Below are 27,932 nucleotides of genomic sequence, written 5' to 3' on the forward strand. Positions count from 1 at the left end.
ACTTTCATATCGGTATAAACTTGACCGAGCTAATATCAACGAACATGGGTTTACATAAACTCAATGAAGGAAACTTGTTTCCGTGATCAGAAAAAGTGCGCCCTCGTTACGATTGCTGTATGATTGTTTGGTGACAATAGTGATTCAAGAGGGCATTCTGTCTTATGCATCGATCGCGATTTTTAAATGGACATCAATTATACATTGATGATGAAGATACCCACATATTGGCCAAGGGTATCTGGTATCAGAATAGTGGAATTTATAAGAATATACATACACGACTTAAAAATAGATTGAATTATCCATCGAAAAGGCTTAGTACATACAAATGTGTCAAATGAAAGAGTCTGATTGTCAGGATTTTGTATATATCCCCTCCCTCTCTTTCTCTTTTCACAAGAGTAAGAGGGTGTTAGTAGGAGGAAGCATCATTCAGTAACTTATCACGGAGAGAGACATGAATTAGCAAGAAGCGTCAGCGACCTCGATGAGATTGTTCGCAACGATAACCGATTTACCACTTCTGTCAATAGCCTTCTCCCGGAGTTTCCCGATCAACCAGAACGTCTTCATCATTCCTTTGCCCTGGAAATGTAAAATGGACCAATCTGTAAAATACACGTCCAATGTTCAGTCGCTAGAAACCGTTCAATACAATGCAGCTAAATTATTTATGTGTTCTGCTATATTGTATTTCTTGCCCCGACACAACAAGAATAATGTAAGATATAGCTACAGGACAGACAATTGTGAAGTGGTAGGGTTATACTGTCAAGTGGTATGGAAAATTGGACTTACCCTCTCCCAAATGTGCTGGATTAGACCATTTTATACACACACAGAGTTCTAGGACTCACCCTAACCTTATCCTTACCCTACTGGGTCCCTTACGCGACGTTTCTTGCTCAAAGCACAGAGGAACATAGACTGTCTATGTTTCTCTTGCTCAAATTCATAGAGCTAGTACCTCGAAATCTAGCCGCTGGATGTCATAGAAAATGGGTATACTAACCTTGATGTCCAAAATCCCGCGTTTTTCGAGAACGAATCCACCGAGACGATCTAGGAAGTATTTTGTGTCTATGCTTACGTGAATTCGCAATGCTGAGAGAGAGAGAGAGAGAGAGAGAGAGAGAGAGAGAGAGAGAGAGAGAGAGAGAGAGAGAGAGAGAGAGAGAGAGAGAGAGAGAGAGATTTAAAACAAAACTCGATGTGCCTTTAAAAAAACTGAAAGTCAATAACTTTGCGGCAGGGACTGGTCTTTTCAACCGTCACGGTACGGTCTCAGGTCAGTGTCTTTTGTTGCGATATCCACATTGATTGCCCAGACTGCATTGTGCAAGCCATATTGCTATCCCTATTTTGTATGAGATAAATTTTGAAAAGAAGTTTGGAAGTCAACTCCGAATTCACTTGCTGTCACCGTATATCCCCCAACCAAACCAAAACACCACCCAACAGTCGATTGAAATGAGTACCCCTATCAGACCAGACCTATCGACATGCAATCAATACGCATAGTAGCGACTGTAAAAACGTCAACAACATTATGATTTTCAACGGTAAAACACCTAAATGATCAACAACAGACAAGGGCATTGTAAAACAAAGACAAAGAAATGAAAGACTAAGTATATCGCTTCACAGAAAGAGACTAGAGTCGTCTCCAATGTTTCCGACTCCTATACGAGTAAGCGCCTGCATTTCTTCGCGTTACATCCATGGGTATCGCCGGGCGGCACGCTAACAAAAATCTCCTGCAAGCGAGAAGGGTGGCAGATGTAGGAACTCGACCGAGTATAAGAAACGATATAAGAAAGGTATAGTAAAATGGTACGTAAGAAATCTCGTCTTGTTGTTATCTTAGGGTAACACAAGAAACGTATCGGCAGAGACAGACAAACATAAGTGATGTTCACTGTAAAATAATTCACAAGTTTGCAGAAATAGTGAGACTTCTGCTAAATAACAAATAAATTTGGAAGCATCTCTAAACCACTGCTTTTCCAATGAAGTTCATAAAATCGAGAAATAGATGTAAGCTGGCACTGGAGGAGTTTCTTCATAGCTAAGATTGATTTCTACCATTGCTTATTATTAATTCTCTAATTACACGCCTGTATGGTTCTGTTAATCTTATTGTATTTTTCTGGGCACCATTTTACAAGTGGTATAGCCACAAACTGATGACGTCAAAATCGCCGTACACAAAACACAGACGCCCCGTAATTGCGGCACTGACTAACTAATAAGGTTAAAATAATATAAATTTGCACTTTCTTCAAATCACTGTCACAATTTCCGACTGCTTAGTTTTTGTATCGGGTGAAGTACAGTGGGGGCCAGGAATTGGGGTTAGCTGACCAAATTGTCGGAACGGAGCGAGCGAAGCGAGCGGAGTTCCGACAATTTGGTCAGCTAACCCCAATTTCTGGCTCCCACTGTGCTTCACCCGACACAAAATCAAGCAAATGAAGACCATCACAGACTTTTTAGGGTTAGGGTTAGTTAGTTCATGTGATCGCGGCAATAATTCCTTCTCATTCCGGGTACAATATGTCCCCTCTTACGTTTTATTCATAAAATTTGTTGTCATGTACAAACTGGCCCCAACGGCAATGGCCATATTGACCCCTTTGCAATATAGCCATTGACAAAGACGGCACACGGTTACATAACAGAATTGAGAGTTCATTCAAATGCAAATAATAATCAATGTGACGGTCAAAAAATCTTTGTATGTTTTCATTTGCATTACTTCTTCTACAGACTGAAAATCACACCTGTACATTAGTTCAAACTCTGGTATTGATTGGTTTAATTTTAGTCCACAAATTTTTTTCCTTTATCTTTGCGATCATGCCTCCCAATAGATTTTTAGTCAGGCTGTATTATGGAAATTTATGAATACACGGATGTAAAAAAATCAACTCTATAGAATGAATTCAAGTTCCGGAAGTCCAAATACAGCTTGAGTCGACACAGTGACAGACATTTGGTGATTGGAGTCATTGGTCGCGATATTTGTGCTTGCTTTTTAATTTCTGTTGGCCGGCGTACGTAATGCCAATACTTTATCGAATAGTTCATCCAGGTTACAGTATTATTCTGATGAGTCACAGGGGCCTTATTCTTCGTCGTCCAAGTCTCCTCAGTTCTCTCATTTCACCGCTAATTATTGTCTTCATTTTGTGGATCCTAAAAACCTTCGCCCACACCAACACCTTTGAAGGCATGTGGATGCATGCCATGCGAACTTGCATTGGCTTCACATCTTTCGACTTATGACCAACTTATCTTTATGAGTTCATGTTGCGGAGGAGTTTCGGCTATAAAGCTGTGGCATGGATTTTACTTGTTCAACATATTTCAATTCTCTGTCCTTCAAGTTTACAGTCAGTCCCCTTCATCGATTCATTGCGACTCTGCACATAACACTATATTATGCCAAATGTTTTGAGTCGGTCTAAAAACTAATATCACGCCTAAGTTTACAACTCAGGAGGCCACTGCCACTGATGTGTGACACTGAGAATACACAAACCAGACGAAGTTCGTGCTAGTGACCGTGTATGGACCTTAAAATATATTTGCAGCGAATTTCGTTTGCTTCTGTAATTCACTTCGTCGATGGATGGAATTTTTATGTTATTTCCGTGGCATATCCAACGAATTGTTGTTCACGTTTTCATCTACAATAGTAATGAAATATTGCATTTCATACATGTTGAGTGATGAACCACTTTTATATAAAAGTGTATCCTGTCGAAAACGAAACACACACCTTTCGTATCGTAAAAAAGGCAGCAAATGACAAATTCAATAATAAATGTCAAAAACAAAGTTTTCAAACATATAAAACATCCTAAACAAGTAACAATTTTATACTTTAACTGTGCAAATAAACAAATAATATGAAAAATATTCAAACAATAACAAATCTGCACATACAGCAAACACGACAATGTAGAGAAAAAAATAAAGACAGGCAATAAAGCAATTAATGCAGAGGCATAAATTCAATCGAAAAAGGAAGATGCCTAAAAGATTTTCAAATCATTACGAGTGATCATTATAAATTAATCTGTTCCTGCTTTATAGCATTCTCATCCTAATGTTTGCATTGAACATTGCATCCCTTTCTCGCAACTTGTTCTCGTGGAGTACAGGTTATAGGTAGTGCTTCACATGCTAGAGGTGCTGGGTTCGACCCCCGGCAGCGTTATAGTTGTTGTGAAAAACAAAAGTAACTAAAAATAACACTTTTCTCCCTCATTAATCAACCATTGCTTCCACATAGGTATCAGGCTGGCTGAAGAAGACGTGGATAGAGTAATAGGATACTACAAAATGAGGGAAAGGAGTGAAGATAGCAAAAAATTGGGACCCTTCTTTTCAATCATTTCCCCTAAGTTTCCAAGCCCCCATTCCTAACTCTTACCCCCAAAATAATTTATCGCCCCTTTTAGAACGTAACCTTTGACCTCGTTTCCATAAGTACGCACATCTTTGACGTCATCAGTTTGTGGCTATACCACTTGTAAAATGGTGCCTTTTTCTGTTATGCATGTGTGGCTTGCATGTATCATTATTTGAATTTATAATTATCATTAGATTTTAGTCCATTGCAATTTATGGTAGTTTGCCTCTGGGGCTAAATTAGTCCTTTGTCCCCACTAGACTACTCCTGCATCTTTTGTTTTCTCTCTACATATCAGTTTTTTTTCATTACACTTAGCTAGTTTTGTCACATTGTCCGCAATGACACATTCAGAGTGTCATTACGCACAGCAGTTTACCGTCGCAAAAAACGCAGATGTCGTACAATCATTTCAATACAAATCAGCTACCTATCGTAAAAGGGTATATCGGCCTCCGTTCGTAAAGTACATCTGCATCTCCTGTTGTAGTGTACCTTACGATCAATCGACGGTTTCAAAAGTTGATTTCTCCCTCAAAGTTTTCATGTCGACGGAAGGGCATCTAATTGTTTTGGTCTCCATAAAAGATGGATCGAAAACAATTCAAATAAGGAACGGAACTGAATTTCCATCAACTTTTCCGCGATTGATCACGATATTGGATCTGCATCCGGGCAAACAGGTACAGTGGTATGTTCGTTGTTGAACGCCCAAAAGAGCTAGTACGCAATTGAAGTTTGAACATTTTTTCTGCTACCGAATGATTGCGTCATTTTATAAGTTCGGATTATAATTCAGATTTCAAAAATAGCCACGGCCATTCGGCATTTGCTGTCTTCAAGTTGACAGGCAGAATATTTGACATTTTAAGTATGCAATTAGCTGATCACTGAACGTCATTTTTCTTTCATTAATATGCAAAAATAAAGATTTGTCCGCATTTTCCGCAAGAACAATGAAAATAAAACCTGCTAATGTTATAATGCGTACTAAAAGTCACACCAATTCATATGAATTTATGGCTAAAACTACAAGCTGCAACAACAACCGTGCATGCAACAACAAATTTAAATTTGTCCGAATTTCAGGCAGCAGTATCCGATGTCGCGCGTGAAGCTATATTTAGTAACAACTCTGACATCGCGATCAGCGTTATTGGAAGTAGGCTAAAAATTAGTTGATACATAGAATTCAGAATTGTGAATAAATAACCAAAAGTTAAGCTAATGGAGCAGGAACTGTGCTCGGGACTTGTATTATAACACAGCGTGGCTTCTTGACGTACACGGCGCAAGACATCTTCTGGCACTCGTCCAATGGGTCCCTTGAAACCGCTCAACAGCGAACGCGCAGATGTAGCCGCAGGGGCCCGGGTCGGGCGCCTGTAAACGGTAAATGTTACGGAACGGGCGTTCCGTACGGCTTTTTTTGCGCACGCAAACTTCTATTGTTCTCGATGATAGATATATAATAATTGATAAAAAGAAAATGCCACTTGAAAATTGTTGAAACTCAAAGCTGAAAGCCCCAATAGCTGTGCATGTTTAACCGATCACAAAATATCCTTAGTTTTCCAAGAGTTTTCTTTGAATAAGACCCATTAGAGACTGAAAAGGTGCATAACACTGTCATGAGTGTCAAAATCTGGTGTGATAACGATGTGTATCGCAGGAAAGACTGTTTTTTGTAATAATCCCGTGGGGCGCCATTTTATGGGTGCAGCACCCGTTTATTATTAAGCCTGTTAAAACGTGTAGGCATGATCCAAATCAGCGAGCAGTGATACTTCAATACATGTCCTTCAGTTAGCACATTTACACGAACCAACTTTAGTTTGAAAATAAAATCATGAAAATAATGCATAAAATTAGCAGCTATTGGGGCTTTAAATACCTGACCTACAATCACTCACAAAGCCGGTCTCTCACGTATTTAACGATACAGACAATTTTTTACACCATGCTTGACACACTTTACGGAAACAGATATGAGATGAGGTATCAGTGTTCGTTATTTGAAATTCTGAGTGTTTGTAAAACAAATAAAAGGACTGTCGATTGTCTCAATGTGGATATTGACAAGACTGACACATGTTACCAATGATACAGCGCTCTTGTTCATATATGGCACTTATTGATTATCAAAGGTCAAGTGATCAAGAGCCACTGAGAGATACGCATGCCCGCCGGAGTGGTCTGATTAAAATGTCAATTCCGATGATTTTTGATAACGTACATAGAAATAATTCTTTAGGCCACAGGAAATGTATTATTCCCTGATTTTCTTGAGAAGACAACATATAAAAAGTCCGGAAAAAAGGCAGGGATTCTGAAGAGCAAGTCCTTAATGTTAGTAACCCGGTCTCAGTACTTACGTTTTCCTGTTGATTCCATACGGGAAGCGGTGTTTACGCTATCGCCAAATAAACAGTATCTCGGCATTTTGGCGCCGACTACTCCAGCCACGCACGAGCCTGTATGAAACAAGCAGTAATGGACTCTATAAGCAAGGATTGTTGTGCAGGCCGCTATGATCCAGTATCATCACAAATGCTTTAGATCATAGATGAATGTTGGAGCCTTCTCGAATGTCCATTCATCGTTAGACGTGCACAACACAACATAATATTATCATTTAACTCTAACATGAGTCTAACATGAGTCATTCTGAATGGATTACATGTGCTGTATATCGACAAATTTATAAAAATCAAATTAAAGGTGGTATGACTTCGATATTATTTGATTTGATGCACCTTTCTTGTAACTTTTAGTGCAAAAGTTACACACGAAAACAAAATTCTGCAAGTGTTTAGGAATAAGAGATTGCCTCTGCAACTAATATGCTCAAATAAAAGCCACGAATTCTGAAACATGAAAGGGTCATGGTATTCTCAACAAACATTTTAACGACAAAAAGGCAACGATAAAAAAAGTAATAATCATGAGAGAAAAATCGCACCTGAATGAATCCCGATTCTTAGTTGGATACGTTCATCCGGAAAGTGAGGAATCCGGAAGTCTTGAATTAATATTAGTAAATCCAAAGATAGGGTTGCTATCTCACCAGCATGGCGGATTCCATTAACGCGAGGTAGACCGCTCGCCACCATATAAGCGTCACCAATGGTTTCAACTTTGTAAACATCATATCTGTCTATGCAGTCATCGAAAGCAGTGTAGAGGGCGTTCAGCAAGTCAACAATCTGGAAAGAAATAAAAGAAGGACCCGTTAACAAAAGCAACTCGAGACATCAATCATTTGATCTCTGAAGGAGCTGTGAAAAATTTTGAATGTTACTCAGCCCTAGCACCGCTTTCCAAAAAAACAATCCCAATAGCTTGATCAGAAAAAAACGAGTGGAGTTTTTAGCTATAGGGAGGAAGTAAACATGCGCATGTTCCAAACATGTGCCAAATTTTGGATGAATATACAAAATAATGCAATAGTTTATGATAATCCCTACCAAATTATTCGTAATCCTTCTTTTTTGAGGACATTTAATCTGTGCAATGAATAAAAATAAAACCAAATCAGCATCCAATTTCTTGTCTGATGACTCGGGATATGAGCATATTAGGGTGGAGAGATCACACCACAGTCGACTTAGAGCTTGAATTCAAACAGAAGAATTAAGTTTATCGTTTTCAATTTCTTATTTGTGTGTACATCTTTGCACGCTAGGCTCTACGAATACGTAATCTGCGGATAGCATCTACAAGGTGGTTAGTATAAAGTGGTTATTATTATCTGTTACCCAAACTGCATTGCGGGGGTCTCTTCTGGCCGCCTAAACACAGATTGGGGTAGTCTAAGTCAGTCAGATTGCTCTACGGCGGTCCTCACACTGTCTCGCATTATTAAAAGCCTTACATGAAATAATTATTTATCACGTCATATATAAATTAGTAATTAATATTCATTAAGACGAGATATATACTCAGAGGCAGGTAGTACGTAGCTTTCCTTGGCAAAGCTGCATGAGTTAGGACTATGGAGGTAGACGTCCTGCTGTACCATTCTCTGCAGATCCTAGTGTTTCTGCTACTACTGCCACTTTCGCGCAGCCCAATAGCTCCACAGCAGCCACCCTACCACGTACCAGCGGGACAAACACCACTTTTAATGCCACTACCAATGCTAACTCCTGCTCCTTTGACGTCAGCAGTTCAACAACCTGTTGACCCGCCAGGGACTCCCAGCACTGCCCCGACGGCAGCTATAGGGGATTATAATGCCTCTCATGGACAGGTACAGTTACTCTTTCCTGACAAGCTAAATTCATGTTTACTGGCGGTATCTTACAGACTACGATATATGTGACATATTCTATATGTCAGTATTCGCATACAAATAGTGAATGGGGACACAAGCCTTCAAGATTCACAAGATACATTCACTGGTGTAAAATTCTTGGCATATAGTATTTCGTCGCCGGTAAGTTTATTGCTCGTGTGTCGGAGTGCAATATGTTAGCACCTTCCTTCTTTAGTTTTCTGTTGGAGTGCTAATTGTGAGCACCTGGTAAGTGTTAATGTCTAATTCGAGGCAAATTGTATACTTGCCGCATCCGAGTGCCAATATGTGTGCACCCAGCTGTTGTGATGGATGAGGAGTATATCGTTGGAGTGACATTTGCAGGCACCAAGCAAGTGGTAAATGCCTGGTTCTTGGCAAATGAAAAATTGCCGTGTCAGAGTGTCAATATATGGACACCTGGTTATGGTATATATAAATGGAAGACACGGTTTGAGTGGCAATTGTGGGCACCTGGTAATGTCTACTTTGTAGCAAATGTATATTTGTTGTGTCAGAGTGCCAATTTGTCACGGGTGGCACCTGACCATTGAAATATAAATGGAGGATAGATACTATTTGAGTGCAAAGTTTTGGCAACTGGTAGTGCCTACTTAGCAGCAGATGCATTTTTGCCGTGTCAGAGAGCCAATTTATGGGCACCTGCCAATTTAATTTGCACTTGGAGGATACCGTTGTGTGCCAAATAATCCAATTTTTAGGCAAGTATTTCATTATTCATGTCTAGTTGGAGTGCCAACATTTTAGAGGCGCGGCTATGGAAATGTTTCATAAGAGTATCGATTTTTGACACCAAGTAAAGACCTTCGAGGTAAGTTATATGTATAGTACTTGTGACAGAGTGCCAACATGTGTGCACCTGCATATCGAGATTTTTAAGAAGTATGCCACCTTTCTAATTACAAGGGTCCTCTATTTGTTGCTGTATCAGAGTGCCATTTGGGCACCTGTCAAATTTAAGTAGGTTGTAGTATGCAATTTTGCCATCTTATCAGAGCGCGTATTATGTACATGTAGCCCGCCTAATTATGACCACTCAAGCTGTTGGATTCCGGTTGTGGACACCGAGCTACTAGCTTAAAATGGCCTTGAGTAGACAAGTTGTGGGCAAACTAGTCAGTATTTTTGTAAGTGGCAAGACAGTTGGCTCTAGAAGGTATATAGAATGTGACTACTATACTGAGCTTTCCGTAGTTAAACGTGATGATAGAGGGTACCTTCCGTAAAGAGATGGAGAATGTACAGACATTTTGTCCGCTCTAGTGCACGTACACGGCTTACATGGTAATACTCTTGGGTGTATTATTTGACGAGTAATGTCAAGTATTGTTAAACGTGATGGTAGGGCTACCTTCCGTGAAGAGATGGAGTAAGTCCTTTCGAGAAAATGTCGGTTTGCTTAACATCTGAACTCTTATTGACAATAATGAACTTACCCAACTACGGGAATATGTAGTAAAATGGGTGTCCATTGGCGTTCATGTAAGATATGGTAATTGGTGAAAATAAGTTGAAAACCGTGTAGCCGCTGTGTGCTTTGCAAATTTGTAGCCTAAAGATCGCCTGGTTTTGCTTCAGGTGTTAGAAAAGCTTGAGCTATTGCTCAAGAAAGTGGAGAAAATCGAAGAATCTGCTGGGGTACAGCAAGCGTGGATGACGCCTTGTAGAAAGATATGGAAATGTCTCACTGTCCAGCATATTAGTAACCAGACCACAGCTGATCAACGCGTTGACAGCATTGGTAGAAAGGACTGTGTGGCAGCGTATCCCAAGTTAACAAGATATCGAGCTGTATCGTCACGGCTTGAAGCTCTTGATTTTGGTCGCGACGAAAGTCGGCTGATTATTTTGCTTTTAGGGAATAAAGAATAGAAAGAGATTGCTTCCAAAGTGTCGAAGTTTGTAATAAAAACTCTGCTTCTTCATCGCGTTATGCTCGATTAGCGTTCCTTCAAATGGCCGCAGGTCAAAGAAAAATATGAAATACTTCCAATGTGGATAATTCGGGCATATTGCCAGACAGTTTCGAGTTACTAATACTAAAGATCTGAATGATAAATAAAATGATTAACGACTCAATTAATTGCACTTTTGTGTGCCTGTATGTGCCTTGTGCTCTTTTATTTTGTGTTCTCCCCGATTTATTTCCCTTACCCCTTTGACTGGGCGCTTAAACTAGGCTCTTTCGCAACTTGCCCTTTGCAGGATCCTGTCTGGGGTTGCCTATTGCTTGGAATTGTTACTATTAATACTATTTAATAAAAAAGAAACACTGATAAAGTTCGGTTTAGTATAACTGAAGTTATACCTTCCCATTTGCAGTTCATGCCAATTACTAAGGAAATGGATGCTCAGGTAGTTTTGAATCTGTCTAGACGATTGGGTTACAGTTGGACTATGTTAGGGGGCAGCCCTAGACTGCTTGGCATGGTTGATCCTACTGGTTGCGTCGCTTTGGTTGCTACAGGGGAGAAGTTTGCCGAACCGGGTGACCTGTCATGTAGAAATCCAAACGACCATATAGCCGGCGAGCTACACGGTCATGCAAATTACTGGATACGAGACTGTGTCCACATTAGAAAGTATTTTACCCTCTTCGTAGGAGTGTGAAATATGATCTTGATGTTCCTCCGCGAAAAATTCATTCTGATCGATTGCAATCGGGGCTGCATGCATCAGTGTGGGGAAAGGTTGGTTGTGACCCTCCCTCTCACATCATGCCTATTGGTGTAGAGCCCATCGAACTTAGAATGTGTATTGACATGCGATACCATGACTACACTAATGCACGTTTCTAGATACTTAGAAAAAGGATTACTGTCACTTCAAGTGTGATGATAAAAGTGGATATGATCATGTTCTTATTCATCCTAAAGACCGCTCATTAACAGGTTTCCAATGGACAGGTGCTTGGTATATTAATAACACGTTAGCATTTGGACGGAAGCTGTCCGCATACACACCATACCCTTGGCTATTGTGTGACGCATTATGTAAGGTGTTTAGGTGTACCATGCATACAGTATATTGATGAAAGACATGGGGATGGCTTAAAGCCCAGATAGGAAAATAATTCCAATGCCTGGGACGCTTATCAGAGAGCACAGTGGAAAGCATGTATATTTTGTTCTATTGCGATTAAAGCAGGCTATTTCATCTCCTTTGATAAAAGTGTGGGTAAAAGAGTGCGCCATCTTGTTCAATATTAATTATGCTTCGTCTAGGTGTATACTCCGAAACACAATCTTTCTGTATCCCAGAAAAGAAAAAATCTACCTTTATCGATTTGATAGAGAAGGCTTCATGTAAAAGAGCGATTTTTCTTTCCGTCCTGCTAAAAATTACCGGTAAGAGCACTTCATTTTCATTAGCTTTGCGTGTGCTAGGTTGTACATACGGCAGATGGCAAATGCATGTATAGTGTATTGCTAGATCACCGATACCCGTTCGTGGGCTGCTTCGACAAGAAGTTGAACGATTCGAAGGTCATAATCAAATTAGCAGGGAAGTTCGCTTGGCCGACAGGGAGTCATTTAGCGCAACAAATTTATACTGATTCCAGTATCTCAGTATAAATGGGATGCGGAATGCTGATGCAGGGACCATTCGGGTTGAGAGAGAGTGAAGGTGGATGCTATGTGGTAAAAGGAATTAAGCAATGTGCCCATAGCTCGTAAAGAAGCAGAAGCGATATATAGAGGTTTAAATGCATTAAAAGATCATGTCATGAATGGCAGTGTTGATGTATGGGTTGACGCCCTCCCCATTGTAAGGTTTGGAATGGTGATTTTCCCGGCGCGACAGCGTCCGAGTTAATTGAATGAAATTCGGAAGATGTTTAACTTCTGCTTCGTCAATATGGCCAGGTTGACAATGTCACACGCACCCTCTCTTGATACTGAAGCCGATGCAACTTCAAGAAATTTGTCCTTGTCAAATGCGATGTTGTTAATCTGATTAACATACAAATGGTACAAATACCAGATCAATAACATTAATTTAAGTAAGTATGTTTTTTTTTGAAAAAATAACATTAGATACTTATTGCAATGTTTAGTCCATGAGCCAGATAGGTTATTGGTACCATTTGGGTGGGCAAATTCCACCATACATTTTCTGAAAGCCCAAAATCTGAACTTTCTGAAAATCTTTGGTGGACAGGTCGCAGAAGTAGCTTTCTGTCTCAAAAGTCGTTGTCATGGCAACAATACTTACAATCTTAAAAGCTAAGAATTTTAGATAAAACTGATTTTCTAGGGAACGGTAAAAGATATTTACTTGATTTCAAGACAGACACTGGTACCTCACATCATGGCCTTTCAAATGACCCCATGACCTTGAATATTCTGGTCAAGGTCAATAGGTCATGCTCATAACATCTCAGAATTTCGATAAAATAGAGCATTTTCATAAATATTTTTCTGCTACATTAACATAAAATATGATAGAAACTCAAAAACTTGTTCAGACATAGCCACAGATATGTGCTCTTTGAAAATTAGTATGTTATGTATCAGGGATGTTGTTGGTAGTGAGTAATTACCAAGGCAATCATCTGTGTGTTTTCAGTTATACATGTACTCTATGAGCCAGGCCCCAATTATGGTCAATTGGTACTATTCGGGGCAAGCAGAGGGCAATCTCACACTTAATATATTTCTGAAAGTTGAAACTCTGAATTTTCTGAAAAGTTTTGGTAGCTTAGTAATGGATGAAAACCGTTGCCATAGAACAAACATCTGAATTATTTAGAAAGTACAATTGTATACAAAAGTGAATATCCTGCTTTATGAAAATGTTCATACCAAAATTGATAACATAAATAGGATATGTTACACATTCTAACTTTCACTCAAGATGTGACCTTAAAGTCAAGGTCAAGCGTACATGACCAAATTAGGTCAAAGTTCAAAACATTGAAAGTTTACATTTCAGGTGGCTATGCACAGAAATAGTCTCTTTTGTTGTGCACTTTTTGACATTTTCAAGCAAGGTGCACTCTTGTCAGCAAAGATGCACTCTTGTCTTTTACAAACGATACATGTGCTTCTACCGTATTAAATTTGACCACATTGTCTGATGCTCTTCCCAAACCAAGGTCAAGGTCAATGAAAAGAACAAGGTTAAACATAGAATAAAATGGTGATTTCTATGTGTTACATGTATGTTTTTACACGGAAAGAGTATTTTATGGTACCAGTTTGTATTAAACATCATCATTATCAATGATAAGCAATATCAACAAGCTTATATTTAGCTAACAGCCTACAGCTATTAGCTATAGCTATACGTATTGGCCAATAATGTACATCTTCAGAATTTTCATACTACTACAAACATGTGTCATTTTAATGTTTTTTCGAACGTTTACGTAAAAGCAAAATCATTAGTGACATGACATCTGAACTTTAACGTGACAATTTGAACAACGTACTGAGCCTCAGTACTTATGCCTTTATATGCGTGGCCCGCACCTGATCTAACAAAGAAATAGACCAGTCAGAAATAAGTTTTTAATGCTGCTGGACATCAGCCGTAAATATATCAACGAAAGATAACAAAATGAAATGTGTCTGATAGAGCTAATAATAAAACTACTGTTTTGAACCGCTTGATCAAAAGTAAATAGCACTAAATAAAACAAACATATTAACATTCATCGTCAATTTACTAATTCAAATGACCAACGACCAATGTTATGTTGACTTTCTATGATCCTCTACGTTTTCCCTGGCATGGGTTTTATCAAAATACAGTACCAGTAATTCTTACGTACATTAGTCAACCACCACTAACACACTATAAAGCATTTCATAAGAAAGTAGTAATATCTAGGTAACAATCTTTACATTGATCCTCATTATTATTTTCTTCTCCATCATCATCATCATCATCATCATCATCATCATCATCATCAGTAACCTAGCTGTTCTTCAAACTCAACAATATTTCCATATGTCAGGAGATTATATATACCGGAGTATACCTTATTCCGTTTACCAGACATTGACATGGCGGAAATTTGCACTATTTTGAACATTTACATGCCTCAAACTCCAACAACCCTGGTATGCCCCTTATCGATTTGATTGACAAACGACGGTCTTCAATAACCCAACCATGCCCTTCATGAAAATTTAGTATATATGGATGACAAGCAAGGCTTCCTTTCCAGACAGCAGTCTGATAGTTTGCACGCAAAGCATGCATGTAAAGGCAATCCTCACAAGGTGGTAGTATATGACGTACTGATTTATGTAAAAAAGGTGAAAATAGCCCCAAATCACATTTTTTCATGCCACACCACCTTAAAGAGGTCATCAGACGTCTAAACGGTATTCTGGTGCTGTGAGGTAACAGCAGCAGAATACCGTATAGGCGTCGGCGTACCCTACATCTGATTTTAATCAGATTCATCAGACAACCCGTTGCTGCCCCAGTTGCGCCAGTGGTTTTCGGATCGACGTATTTCCTATAATTACATGTATAGGGCTCCTCGGGTTATTAACGCGGATTACTAAAAATGGACGCTCATCATGAAAATCGACGCCGAACAAGTAAGACAAGGGAATGCTGAAGAAAATGTATCAAGAGAAAATTATCAAATTTAAGCGATCTAGATCTGCGTGTGTATGCTACTCAGCTGTAGAAATTGGCGAAGGTTTAGACATTTTATATCTAATTTTACGGAACCAGCGGACAATGTAACCAGGGCAGCCTGTTGCTGACTGCATATCAACGCATTATATCATCGATATCAAGACATCAACTGTCAACCAAACGCTTGAACAAACTAACTGCGCATCGACGTAATGTTTATCAGATATTTATCAAATTTCTGGTAACGTTGTATTAGATTTGTCGCTTTGGGTCTATTTTGATGGGGGCAGCTAGCTGGCAGGGCACGCGTACCCATTCCGGACAAGTGGTACCAAACGTATTTCGTGGTTCAAAATTACCCCATCACTTTTGTCATTTTTTGATATATCCCTTGGACCTTGTAAATTTCTTAGTTACCTTGAATGATAATGATTATTAGACCTGTTTTGATGTCTGTTGTTTAGTAAATTAAAAATAAACTTTCAGAACCACTTGCATGGCTTCATCTCCTAACGGAAGCCTGAGTGGTAAATGGACAGGCTACACAATTTTTTCTGTTACCTAAAATGTGGCCAGATGTCACGCCCTGCTGTCAAAAGTCAGTGGAAAACTCTGAACAATAATAGTTCTGTTATTCAGATTCTGGAAAAAAATCCTAGCGTTAGTAATGTGCCCAAAAATAAAGACAGCTAGGGTGGGTTTTTTTAACTATTGTCCTGGGACATATACTATTTTGAGATGAGAAATAATGCCTGTCCATACGATTTAAAGAACAAAAAAAGAAAACTTCGGCGTACTTTTTAAAAGAAAACTTGGCAGAAACGTAAAACGACATATATAGCGAAGGAAGGAAATATTTTCTTCTTGGGCGAATCTTCGTCGGAACATATCCCCGACGGGTTTGGAAATGACGTGAATGGCTCCAGCGGAATCAGATTCACTGGCAGCTGAACGATAACGACCTAACGTCGTGTGGACGGCAATGAACGACTCTGGACATTTACGACCATACAATCGAATTCCATTTTCCAAATATTTTGTTGCACGGTATCGGCTCTTTCCTTGACCAATATGCTTTCCTTGACCAATTTTCATTTATGTGGGGAAAAATTACTGAACTCTACAAGTATCTCCATCACAGCGCTGTATCTGAACTGAACTCCATCTTGTCACTTGTTTACGCCCCTGGCTGTCCTTCAGTCTTACAAGATGTGTTCATATTAGCCATTATATCGAATATTTGTCGAATATTATAACAACGAAGCATAAGCTACGACAAATTTTCCAGCTGCTGTCGCCAATCACGACAAGGTAATGTTGGTAAAGGTATGCCAGCTATCAAACACAAGCTCAGACTGTGCATTCTGTAAAATCAAGGGTTTTTGTAGCAGACCCAGGCAAGCCTATGTGAGCCTGAGCTGGGCTGGGGCAAGCCTGGGAACACTTTTTCTCCGCGGTCTAGATTATACAATATGTAATACAGTTTCAAATTTGCAAATTTTGGTTGCTTTGAACAAACCTTTCCAAAATTGAGTTCCCCGAGCTTATTAAGATGTGTGTCATAGCACCTTAAATGATACGTGGACGTAATATTTGCACATTTTTCGCCCGCTTGTTTTGATTAACATCCTCTGAAACATAGATTTAACAAAATTTTTCACAAACTCAATCGAGACAATGATATTGCGTGAAAAAAGAAATGCCACTTAATCTTTTTGACTTTATTGAAATATATATTAAATTAAAGATTATTTAGGAGGTGACTAATTGTATTTTAATCACCAAAGGTTAAGTGAATTTCCATGTCTGAAAAAATAAGTGAGTATATGACCACAAAACCAATAGGATGTACAACAAATGAATAGTACTCCCTTGGAGTACTAGTGAAGTTTAATTTCAAGATGTTTGATTTTATTACTTACACAACTCGCTTTTCCAGTTTATGAGAAATATCGCATGAAGCTGAATTATTTTATATGTTGATGATTTCTTTGTTACTTAATTACTCGGATATTATATGCGCATGATATGTGTATTGTACATGCCTAGACAAAATTCAAAACTTTCAACAAAAGGCGAATAGATAGATTCAAAAAGGCGAACTGAAGTTGCAATTCTACTTGCTTTAGCAACATGTGTAACATTGAAACCGACAGTCGTTAAATCAGCGCAACTAACTGGACCAAGATATTCACGACACAGCGATCATTTTTCAGGAATTAAGGTGGTTACGCAGTTTTTACCTCCGCTGTCAGTGACGTGGAGCATATCAGATAGGTGGATTGTCCGTCGTCATCCGTCATCTATCAACAATTGTTTTATTCTCTGAAACTGCTGGTCTAATTGCTTTTAATACTGGTATGCAACTCATTTGGCTGAGTTCAGTTAGATTTGTTCAAATCATGGTGAAATTTACATTTTTGTATTTTAGGGCATTTCTTCCTTTTTATCAACTTTGAAATGTGTTATGTGGGTTCCTAGGGACAACCTGAGTGAGGTTTATTCAAGTTGAGAAGAAAAGTTTCGTACTTGAAATTTTTGGGCCTTTTTTCGTTTTTGTTTGAAAAACACAATTTTCTCACAATTATCTTTAAAGGTTCCTAGGTATTACTTCAGTTTCTTCAAATTTTGCTAATACTTGCATATTTATGGTAGAGATAAAAAACAAGAGCCCATTATTATATAATAGTAATACATGCATTTGCAAGGATGTCCTTGTTCAGTGTTCCTAAAATCAACATAAGCAGATGTATCAGTATTACAAAGTTTATTTACAAACAAAACCTGACCTTTTTTATTTTTAAGCAATACATAACAGCAGAAGTCTATCGGCTGCTAGGCCTCTTGTTAAAGCTTTTCCCCGTGTGACCTAAGCTCCGCCCAAATGGAAAATAACAACCAAAAGCATTTATCTGGAGATACAGGGTAGCTCAACATGAAATCCGGAAAAAAGTTATAGTATATCGGTATCTCTTGAGATCAGACTACTTGTCTACTCGTTGACAAGCTTATAATCATCTCCCACTAACTACGTTGGTCCGACACAGATACTCATTTTTGATAAGTGAACATGTTACTTCAATCATGAAAACAAAAACATAAAACTTTGCCAAATTTTGTTTTTAAACAATCAAACTCACTTACGTATATTTGCCTTTTGACCTCTTTTACTGTCAATATGACTTTAGTTGACATTGCTGTGTACTTAGCACACAAAAGTTATGATTTTATAACCATTAATATACGTGCAAAGGTATGTCCAATGTCGCTCTATTACTGTATCTGAAAATGCATTGATGGTTGCTATGGTGATTGCCGCCCTGTCAACAAGGTATATGATAAAAAACAGTAGTATTTTAAAGAGATCGCATTAGCTCTTATAGCTAACTAGGTTTTCATGTTTGTACTTTTTGGTTTGGTTTGGTTAGGTAAAAATGTTGCAAAGCTATTTGCAAAAAAATCCCACAAACAATTTCTAAGTTGCTGAAGGCAATGCCTATTGACCTTGACCTACAAATCTAAAGGTCATGGGGTCAATTAAGAAGCAATCCGAACTATTGATATGCATCCTTAAATCAATCAAATATCTTTTGTCGTGTATTTGATAATCTATTTTACATAGTATGCTTAATTTTAATGCTTTTGAATGCTCATTCCACTACAACAATATTTACACTGAAAGCGTATTCAGCAAACTGTCCAATGGAGATTTTCTCAAAATTCAGATTTTCAGGTTTAAAAGGCGGCTTTGTTCCCCACTTGAGTCAAATGGAAGCAAATTGACAAAATTTGGGGTCTGGCTCATAGGCTACATGCATAACTGAAAACACACATATGGTTGCCTTGGTAATTACTCACTAACGACATCATCCCTGATACAAAACATACTAATTTCAAAGAGCACACATCTGTGGCTATTGTTGAGCAAGTTTTTGAGTTTCTATTATATGTTATGTAAACATAGCAGAAAAGTATTTGTGAAAAATGCTTGATTTTACAGAAATTCTGAGATGTTATGGGCATGACCTATTGACCTTGACCTAGAATAATCAAGGTCATGGGGTCAACTGAAAGGCCATAATGTGAGGTACCAGTATGTGTCATGAAATCATGTAAATATCTTTTGCTGTTCACTAAATAGTCAGTTTTGTATAGTATTCTTAACTTTTAAGATTTTTAGTATGTTGCCATGACAACAACTTTTGAGACAGAAAGCTACTTCTGAGACATGTCCACCAAAGATTTTCAGAAAGTTCAGATTTCAGGCTTTCAGAAAATGTATGGGGGAATTTGCCCACCCAAATGGTACCAATCGACCAATTTTGGGGGTCTGGCTCACGGACTAGTTATGGTTTTGATGAAGTGTGGCGTTACAAGGGGTTGGAGATGAAGCGGTATTTTTTGAAAATATTTAAAAAAGATGTATTGATATCGATATGCAATTATGGCCAGATGACATTAGCGAATCACGGAAGTTGGATACTTATGCTACATTTAAAAAAGAAGTTATTAAGCCTAGAGAGCCATATTTGCTTTGTATGGTTAGTCCTGCTTATAAATTAGCTTTATGTAAGTTTAGAGCGTCTGCACACACTTTAATGGTTTAAACCGGCCGTTGGAATAATGTTCCAAAAGCTGAGACATTAAGCGAAAGACGGAAGATAAATTTCATTTTCTACTCGTTTGCTCGATGTATAGGGATCTGCGAGACAAATTTATTGCTCAGTATTATCATAATCCGCTACTTTTATACAAATTTTGGATGCCTTTATCTTCCAGAAATGCAACAATTTTATACAAATTTTGGATACCTTTATCTTCCAGAAATGCAACAATTTTAAGAACACTAGGAAACTAGTGATGTATTTGAAAACCACAGATACGACTTCTTACCATATGAACTGTATAATTATTTGATCACTAGCGATACCTCTCTTGTGTATTGCTCTCGTTTTTTGTACTTTATGGCTGGAGGCTAGAAGTACTGTGAAATACAATCTGTTTATCTAAGTACGTTCTTATTCTTAAGGGAAGACAAGCGAAGAGTTAGCCAGCGAGCCCACGTTCATGAACCAGTCAGTATACCTACACCATGTAATATTTTTATTTCAGCGGAAATGTTCAATTATGCCACTTAATAATATGATAAAAAGGTTAAATGCGTTGGCTTTCGGAAAGTAAAAGAGCCCCCACTTTGAAAAGAGCTGAAGAGGATGGGTACGAGACCAGTCGGTGAATCAGGAGAATTGACAAACAGATCGAAAGCGCTGGTAACATGCATCAATGTGATCATGCATTTTGTATATTGAACATTAGTGATGACTTTAATTTTGGCTACACTTCTAATAAAGAGATCAGAGGGGAAAAATTTGTCATACAATGCTTGCTCTGCCGAGTTCTTCGTCTGTTAAACTTCAAAGATGGGAAAATTTGTCACTCAAGAACAGCATACAGGAAGCGAGGAGAGGAGCGTGTACGAATAACATGTCTTCCAGTTTACCAAACCATCTTATCGTGCGTGATGATTCAATTCCCACATGATGAGTGTCATTTGGCGTAGCTAGCGCTTCACCAAGGCATGAGAAGGACCAGGTTCACAATTATTGTGAACCTTCAGGCAAAATGGGATTCTCAAAGGTTGTCGATAATGTCGTAACTGGCGGTCGTGTTTATCGGGCGATTAGCTGCTTCAGCTTCATCTCTCAGAGCTTTGCCTTCATCGAGGACAATACATCTATAACATGTTACCCAGCAACTATGAAAGAAAACCTCGTAGGATATATTCTTGACACGTGTACAGCTTGAAGCGGTAAAATGTGACTGCAATTACATTGATCCTAATAAAACGGAGACCCTGCTTCTACTACTAATAGTTTAACCTCTTAGCTCAGTGAGGGATCTCAAGGTTTCATTATTGGCGGGAAATCATTATTCAGTACTTATATTCTAGTCTAGGAGCGGGGTGCCACAGGGCCCAAATTTTGAGTCCTGTGTTATCTGCTACTTAAATAACTGACTTTCCAAATGTCTCTTTTCACATTCATGTAATAGTATTATGTCAATGACATCTCAAGCAATTCTTTAGATGAACGTGTATGCCTGCAAAGCTAGCCACAGCACTGGCAGTTCTTTTTATTCTCGGCTTAATACTTAGTAATATTAACAGATCTCCTCTCTGTGATGTGATTTCCAACTGTCATTTCTCGCAGATGACTCAAGCATGTATGAGGTCTCTCTGAGAACAAATCATTATGGTACTTAAACAAATCTTGAAGCGCGCATCTCTGAGGTCATAATTCTACGGACATACAAATTCATCTTTGTGTAAATTTTGATATTTTACACGTATGTTCAACATTTCTATTGAAGATTGCCTTTTAATAATAACTTTTTGCTCTTTTATTAACTTTTACTGTTTCTAAATTTTTTACATTTGTTCAATAGTGTAGCCTGTTTATCAAATTATATTGTTTTTTAAACTTGAATTGTATGATACATCTTTGATCGCTATTTATCTGCTAATACAGTGTGTAATCATTACTAACAAAAGAACTAGCATTTTATTATGACTGTCAACTACACAAGCTTTAGAGTCTCAGATCATAGCCTCTGAACGGCCTTTAAAAAAACAGACGGAAAAAATTATATGTGTTTTGGGAATGTTAGGTTTTGAAAAAAAGATACGGCCATGCTAACGTCTGAAGTAGTATCAACATCTGATTATGGCTGTCTCGTAAGAAGTAATCGATAGAATTGTTTGTGATTTGTTCTCACCATGGACAGTATTTATCTTTTCGTAAAGAGAAAGTTTCAAACTTTTGTTTTTGATAAGGTATATTTCATGCAGTGATTGTGAGCAACCTTGTACATTTCATACCCCTCCTCCCTTCTGCTTACGAAAGGAAGTTTTGGATCTGACTTTCATGCACGAAATCGTTCAAGGAAAATTTTCCTGGTCTCATCTTTTGTATCAATCACATTCTAATAGGCCCGTTAGGCGACTTAGAACATTTGCATGCGAAAACAAACTTTTCTTCCTAGGCGCAATATAATCAGAGGGCATTGCTTTGGACAGTTTTGTTTTACTCTGATAATAAACTGACAGGCGTCTCTTAAACAATAATATCGAGATATTTTACGACTAAATGATTACAATATACTGTCTTTTTGTATGAGCGCATATGCTTGTGTCAGCGTATATATGTTAATCGTCACATTGACACTCCGTTATGCAATCGGATGTAATGTTTCATAAAGACAGAACGTTAAAGTAGCAGTTTCGATACTTGCGCAATTTAAGGTAGAATAAGCCTTGGCGACGGATATTTGGACTTTCAAATGTTACAGTTCTTTTCTGATCTACCACTTATGGGGGCTCATTTTACTACTCCTTTTCACCGTCTTCATTTTTTGAAAATCGAAAAGTTTATTCCCCCCATAGAGTTAACACAGACGGGCGGCCATTTGGTATTTTTTTTCTCTAATACCAAACTTTGCACAGTGACCCCTGACTTTTATTCTTGATTTAGTAAGAGAATGTTTGAATCGAACAAAGGTTAAAGTATTTAACATTCAAGGCGCACTTGGCAAGAGAAAACGATCACAGTTACATCTTATTCATAAATGTGAACGGTTTAATGTAAAGGTAAACCTGTTCAATCTGTCGATGGTCTCATTCAAGTTCAAGATGATTTTTATTGTCCAAGATCAAATGTCACGCTTCAAGTTACACAATACGCTCTGTCGATATGTGAGGAATTCATGAACATATTGAAACATTTGTCGATATAAATATCGTCGATACATAATATATCGATGGTTTAGGAAAGGCGCATCCCAAAACTGAAAGACTGATTAAACTTTTTCATCATACTTCACAAGAAAACTTTATACCGTTCTCAATCATAAACAAGAATGAAAATCATACGTCACTTTGACGTGTTGGTTGTCAGTAGTGAGCCATATAACCTTCAATCTACCGAGATTGAAATAAAATCCAATATAGCAACTATTCCTATCTCAACCTTAAAGTGAAAAAATGACAAATTTTGCGATTTTCATATAAAAATTGATGTTAAAAACTTCACTCACTTCACGAGTTTCAAAATGAATCCACACAAGCAGCGTACCAGTGCAATATTGTGAAATACTATATATTATTGCCTAAATACATGGGTTTATGTGCCCGAGAGCAGGTGACAATTTGCCCGACGCCAGGAGGTCAAATTGTCTCCTGTTGCAAGGGCACATAAACCCATGTATTCAGGCAATAAATTAATATTTTTATTACATGCCTTTTCACAGCTAACGCTAAATGACATTTATTTATTTGAAAGGGTATTCTCAAACAATTTTACCATTATCGACGAGCATTAAAAAGATTTTAACGAAAGCCAAAATGGCAGTTAGCGTTAAGCGTCTACTTTCATGTCGAAAATGTCGTAGGGCTTCGCCGGACTGGGTAACTATGGAAACCGGTCAGTGCATCGTTCACATGGCCTGCTAACTCCTCGGATGTTCCCATTCAAATCAATTCACTGATTTGCACTCATATCGTGGCATATAAAAAAATACAATACGTCTTTCACTATCTATCTTTGAGGCGCTACCGGTGAAAAACGCCAAAATATTACTCGATCTATACAATTGTAATAATCTTTAGACAAATACCCCGTCATCGTTCTGTGTTTGTTGAACACCATGGCCGTAGCCTGACCAAATTGCCAAGGGGGCAGAACCTAGCTTAGCCAGGATTTGGGCAATTTACATAAATTTATATAATTTGAATATAATTTGCATTTAATCAGCAAACAACACTGAATGTAGCAATTATTATGTCTACGCATCCGCTCGATATACGTCCTGGTCATTGCGAAAACTAAGCTGTAACAATAGTACAGTTTATGTGTGTGATACAAAGTAAACGCCTTAATACCAAATGAAAAAAAAATAAACATTTCGAGTTCAATAATTTCGGCCAAAGTTATGAAAATCATACTTCAAAAAGACTTCGATCTGGCATCTTTCCTCTACGGCTACCATGATTATAAACATGTTCGTCATGATTTTTGCTCCTTCTTTTCATATCTGATTAGGACTTAGTGATACGTACATTTCAATTTTCCCTCCCTCCTAGGTATACGTTTGCAGAGAGATGTATTGGGTCAAATAGTGATAACATCCTTGTAGTGTTTCTTAGGACATCTACATATCGTCGTTTGAGACAACAACAACAACACAGTAGTTATGCTCGTTGAATTTTATTGGTCAACAACAACATGACTAACATCAACATAAACAACAATACGAACAACAACAACAGCAACAACAACAACCAACTTTCTTGGTTCCCTAAGGGAACACCAGAATTCTGAGTTAGCTTAATGATCAGCTATTTCGCCTCCAGTTGAACACGGAGTTTAGGAATATATTGAGAGATGTTTCGGGTATTGTTGCTGCATTAGTAGACGTCTCCATCGAAAATGCGGCAACGTTTCAGTTTGCCCGTACCCAAGTGGAATTCTTCGAAGGGGTTCCAAAATCTGATTCACAGTGATCATATTGATCGCTAACAAACTAAACGGCCCTTTCCAGGGCCACCAAAAATTCCAAAAAGAGATTTGCCTGCCATTAAGATAGAACACGCCTCGGGACAGATATTGTGCATATTCGGATCGAAAATCGAAGATTTAATTTTTCCTCATAGAGTTAGCACAGGCATGGAGGGCATTTTGAATTTCAAATGTCGCAAAACGTTGATTTGTTTCCCCAAGTTCCAAACTTTGTACCCTGACCCCTGGACTTTTATTGTTATTTTCGTAAGAGAATGGTTGAAAGTTTTAGCCAGGAAAGTTTGAGCAAAAGTTTAAGTTGTTCACTTTCGAGGCACTTACTACCTTAAAAGATTACATCGAACGCTTTTGTAGTCACTGCGGTGCATTCATGTGACCTGACGTCACGTTGAACGACTGTTTTCTTTTGGCCTAATACAAAATGGTATACTTACCCTGCCTGCTTCCTGGCAAATGTCAAAATAGACTGCTAGACGCGACGTCGTTTCTTGGGACTTTCACTATCTGACATATTTTTGCAAATTGCGATAACTGACAGTGTTCAAATGAAAGCGACTTCTCCGAACTGTGTTACTACTTGACTAATGCACAGTCTATGAGTGTGCTCGCTTCTTTTTGAATTTTCCCTTCAGATGTGCATGCTTAATTATTCGTTCAAATCGCAAAAGAGCTTATTCAGCGCGCTGCAAAAAGTTACATTGATTCATTTAACCAAGCGTACAATAAACCATGGCAACAATATAAATAATAGCCAGGAGACAACGTACGTGCAAAGACACTTGACGGTAGTAAACCATCAATTCAAAGCACCAGTGCTGGTAATCGTCCCGGAAATATTAGCGATTTTATCAGCATCTCTGTGTATTCGAAAAATTTGCATTTGCCCCCAAAATTCAAGGGGGCAGCTGCCCCCTCAGACTACGGCTATGAACACTGTTCGACAACTAACTTAATTCATCTTAATTTATTGAAAACGTGTTGTGAGAATGTAGGTTTTCTCACCTGGTGGGGTGTACTTCGGCTCGCCATTTCTGTAAAACCGACGATATCGCTGAAGAATATGGTCACAGATTCAAAGTACTCAGCGGTGACCGTCTTGTCTCTCATCAAGGACTCTGCAACTGAAGGAGGCAACATTTGGTAGAGGAGCCTCTCAGACCTCCTTTTCTCAATATTTATCTCGCTTGTCTTCTTCGTCAGGTCCATGACGTAATGCTTTATAGCGTTGGTCATATAGTTGACAGACATCACGTACCATGCGCTCATCAACGGACACGTGAACAAGATTGCCGACAGGACCGCCAGGCTAATCGCAACTCTGCGCACGGCACGATCACCTTCCTCGTTCAGCATCTGATCGATGTTGGTAGTGATTACATCTTCCAGTTGACCGATTATCGAGATGTAAGTAGTCATGTTTTGAAACCAGTACAAACCCAGCTCAACGTCAGCTACTGTCAGGTTGTTCTGGTGCACGGTCTGCTTCAACTCATCCAGGTGTGCTCTTAAGTGGCGAGAGTAATCTCTAGACATGATTTCCTCAAATTCATATTTTACCGGTCTGTAACGTTCCATGCTAAGATTCATCAATGTTTCTCCCGCAGCAGATGTCTCGCAAAACCACCGATACTCTTCTTGGGTGAACCCGCCTTTTCCGTAAAATGTTCCGCCCATGGCTCGCTCTATCCCAACGGCATCTTTAGAACGAAGTATCGCGTCGTACGCAACTAGCGCTTGCAACATTGTCCAATCTGCGCTAATTTTGATGCGATTTATTACCCAGTCGATGATTATGTTATTGTTGCTTGAGTAAAAATCGAGCTCGTCTTTGAAATATGTCCCTGGTCTAACTTCAGCACGATGGTCGTCCAAGTACTTTTGGAAGGTTTCCTTTGTTGTAAAAACTTCACCCTCGGTAGATGAGCCGGGCCAATATTGCAAGGCAGCTATGGCAGCGTCAGTCTTTTCATAGAAACCGAGGAGCGTTATCAGCGCATCGCTACTGTTACTGCTCACGTATACCGATGTCATTCCTCGCTCCTTCTGCATTTCAGTGACCAACGCACCTGCTCGGATGCTGCCATCGATTTTCAACCGTGTTTGCTCCACTTCCCCATGTCTGTCGATAGCAGATTTCACTTCGAGTCCGGTCTGTACAAGAATGACGGAAATTGGAACCAGCAAGATGGCCATCATTTTCACCATACGCTCACGGCGCATCCGCGACTCCTTGCTGCCGTCCGTCACCAGCTCCAGCGACTGCGATAACGGACCGACCTTCGCAATACCTAAGCTGGGACGACCGACAAAACGAGATTTACTCGGCGAAATGTAGCCGGGCGGCAAGTCGCCGACGATAGAGGACATTATGCTTTGTAGGCCTATACTACAAATTGAGGTGCGATCAGCAAAATGATGAATGAACTGATCTATACGACAACATTAGTTGAGTTTACAGTTCACGCTAACATCTTGTCATCTGTGTTTTGATTGATGTGCATACAAGTAACAAGGAGTTTATTTTAATTTTGGACAATGCTTTACGCATGCGCGTATGACTAAAAAATTAGGCGTTCGAACTGTTCATATCGTCATCAGTAATATTGCTTTGAGCATGCGCCGATAAATCCAAATAGCGAGTCGCTTTGAAATGTTTGTTACATTCAGTTCCTTCATTCTTAAGCTCTTGGGAATTTGTCTTCGTTTCCAGATTTCATCCAAATCCTTTCATTTCCTCTGTCACGGTAAACCCAAATCACGTCGTGTCATAAAATTTTAATTTTCACGGCAGAAACAGTGAGGCTGTAAACAGTCTTCATCGCCTGACTTCGCGATCAAAACCAGGTTAATATCTTCATCACAAAAACCCAAATCGGCTTATGTTTCTTGATTCGATGCTTGCGGCACTGGGATTTTAGTGAAATGATGTTTTATGCAAAACAAATCCACTTTTACCTGAGACGATAAAAATTGTATATTAACGTTGATGATATTTATGCTGAATACCATATTTCCATTG

General features: G+C 38.7%; 1 protein-coding gene across 1 annotated transcript; it reads right to left on the reverse strand.

Moving 5' to 3' along the window:
* Nucleotides 1–460: 460 nt before the first annotated feature.
* LOC139137971 (speract receptor-like) lies at nt 461–27,370 on the reverse strand. Its single transcript, XM_070706202.1, has 5 exons — nt 25,916–27,370; nt 7,386–7,629; nt 6,799–6,897; nt 1,016–1,107; nt 461–588 (listed from the first exon to the last, which is right to left on the reverse strand). The coding sequence occupies exons 1-5, from the start codon at nt 27,278–27,280 to the stop codon at nt 466–468; spliced, it is 1,923 nt and encodes a 640-aa protein (XP_070562303.1). The 5' UTR covers nt 27,281–27,370; the 3' UTR covers nt 461–465.
* Nucleotides 27,371–27,932: the final 562 nt, after the last annotated feature.

Source organism: Ptychodera flava, chromosome 8 (genome assembly GCF_041260155.1).
Source record: "Ptychodera flava strain L36383 chromosome 8, AS_Pfla_20210202, whole genome shotgun sequence".
NCBI classification, from domain to species: Eukaryota; Metazoa; Hemichordata; class Enteropneusta; family Ptychoderidae; genus Ptychodera; species Ptychodera flava.

What these genes read in the sequence shown, in the direction of transcription:
- LOC139137971 (XM_070706202.1), bottom strand. Translation starts at nt 27,280, where the DNA reads ATGTCCTCTATCGTCGGCGACTTGCCGCCCGGCTACATTTCGCCGAGT. An exon ending in GCCGAAGTACACCCCACCAG is followed by an intron (nt 7,630 to 25,915) that starts GTGAGAAAACCT and finishes ATTTCTTTCCAG; the next exon opens with ATTGTTGACTTGCTGAACGC. An exon ending in GCGGGATTTTGGACATCAAG is followed by an intron (nt 589 to 1,015) that starts GTTAGTATACCC and finishes TTACATTTCCAG; the next exon opens with GGCAAAGGAATGATGAAGAC.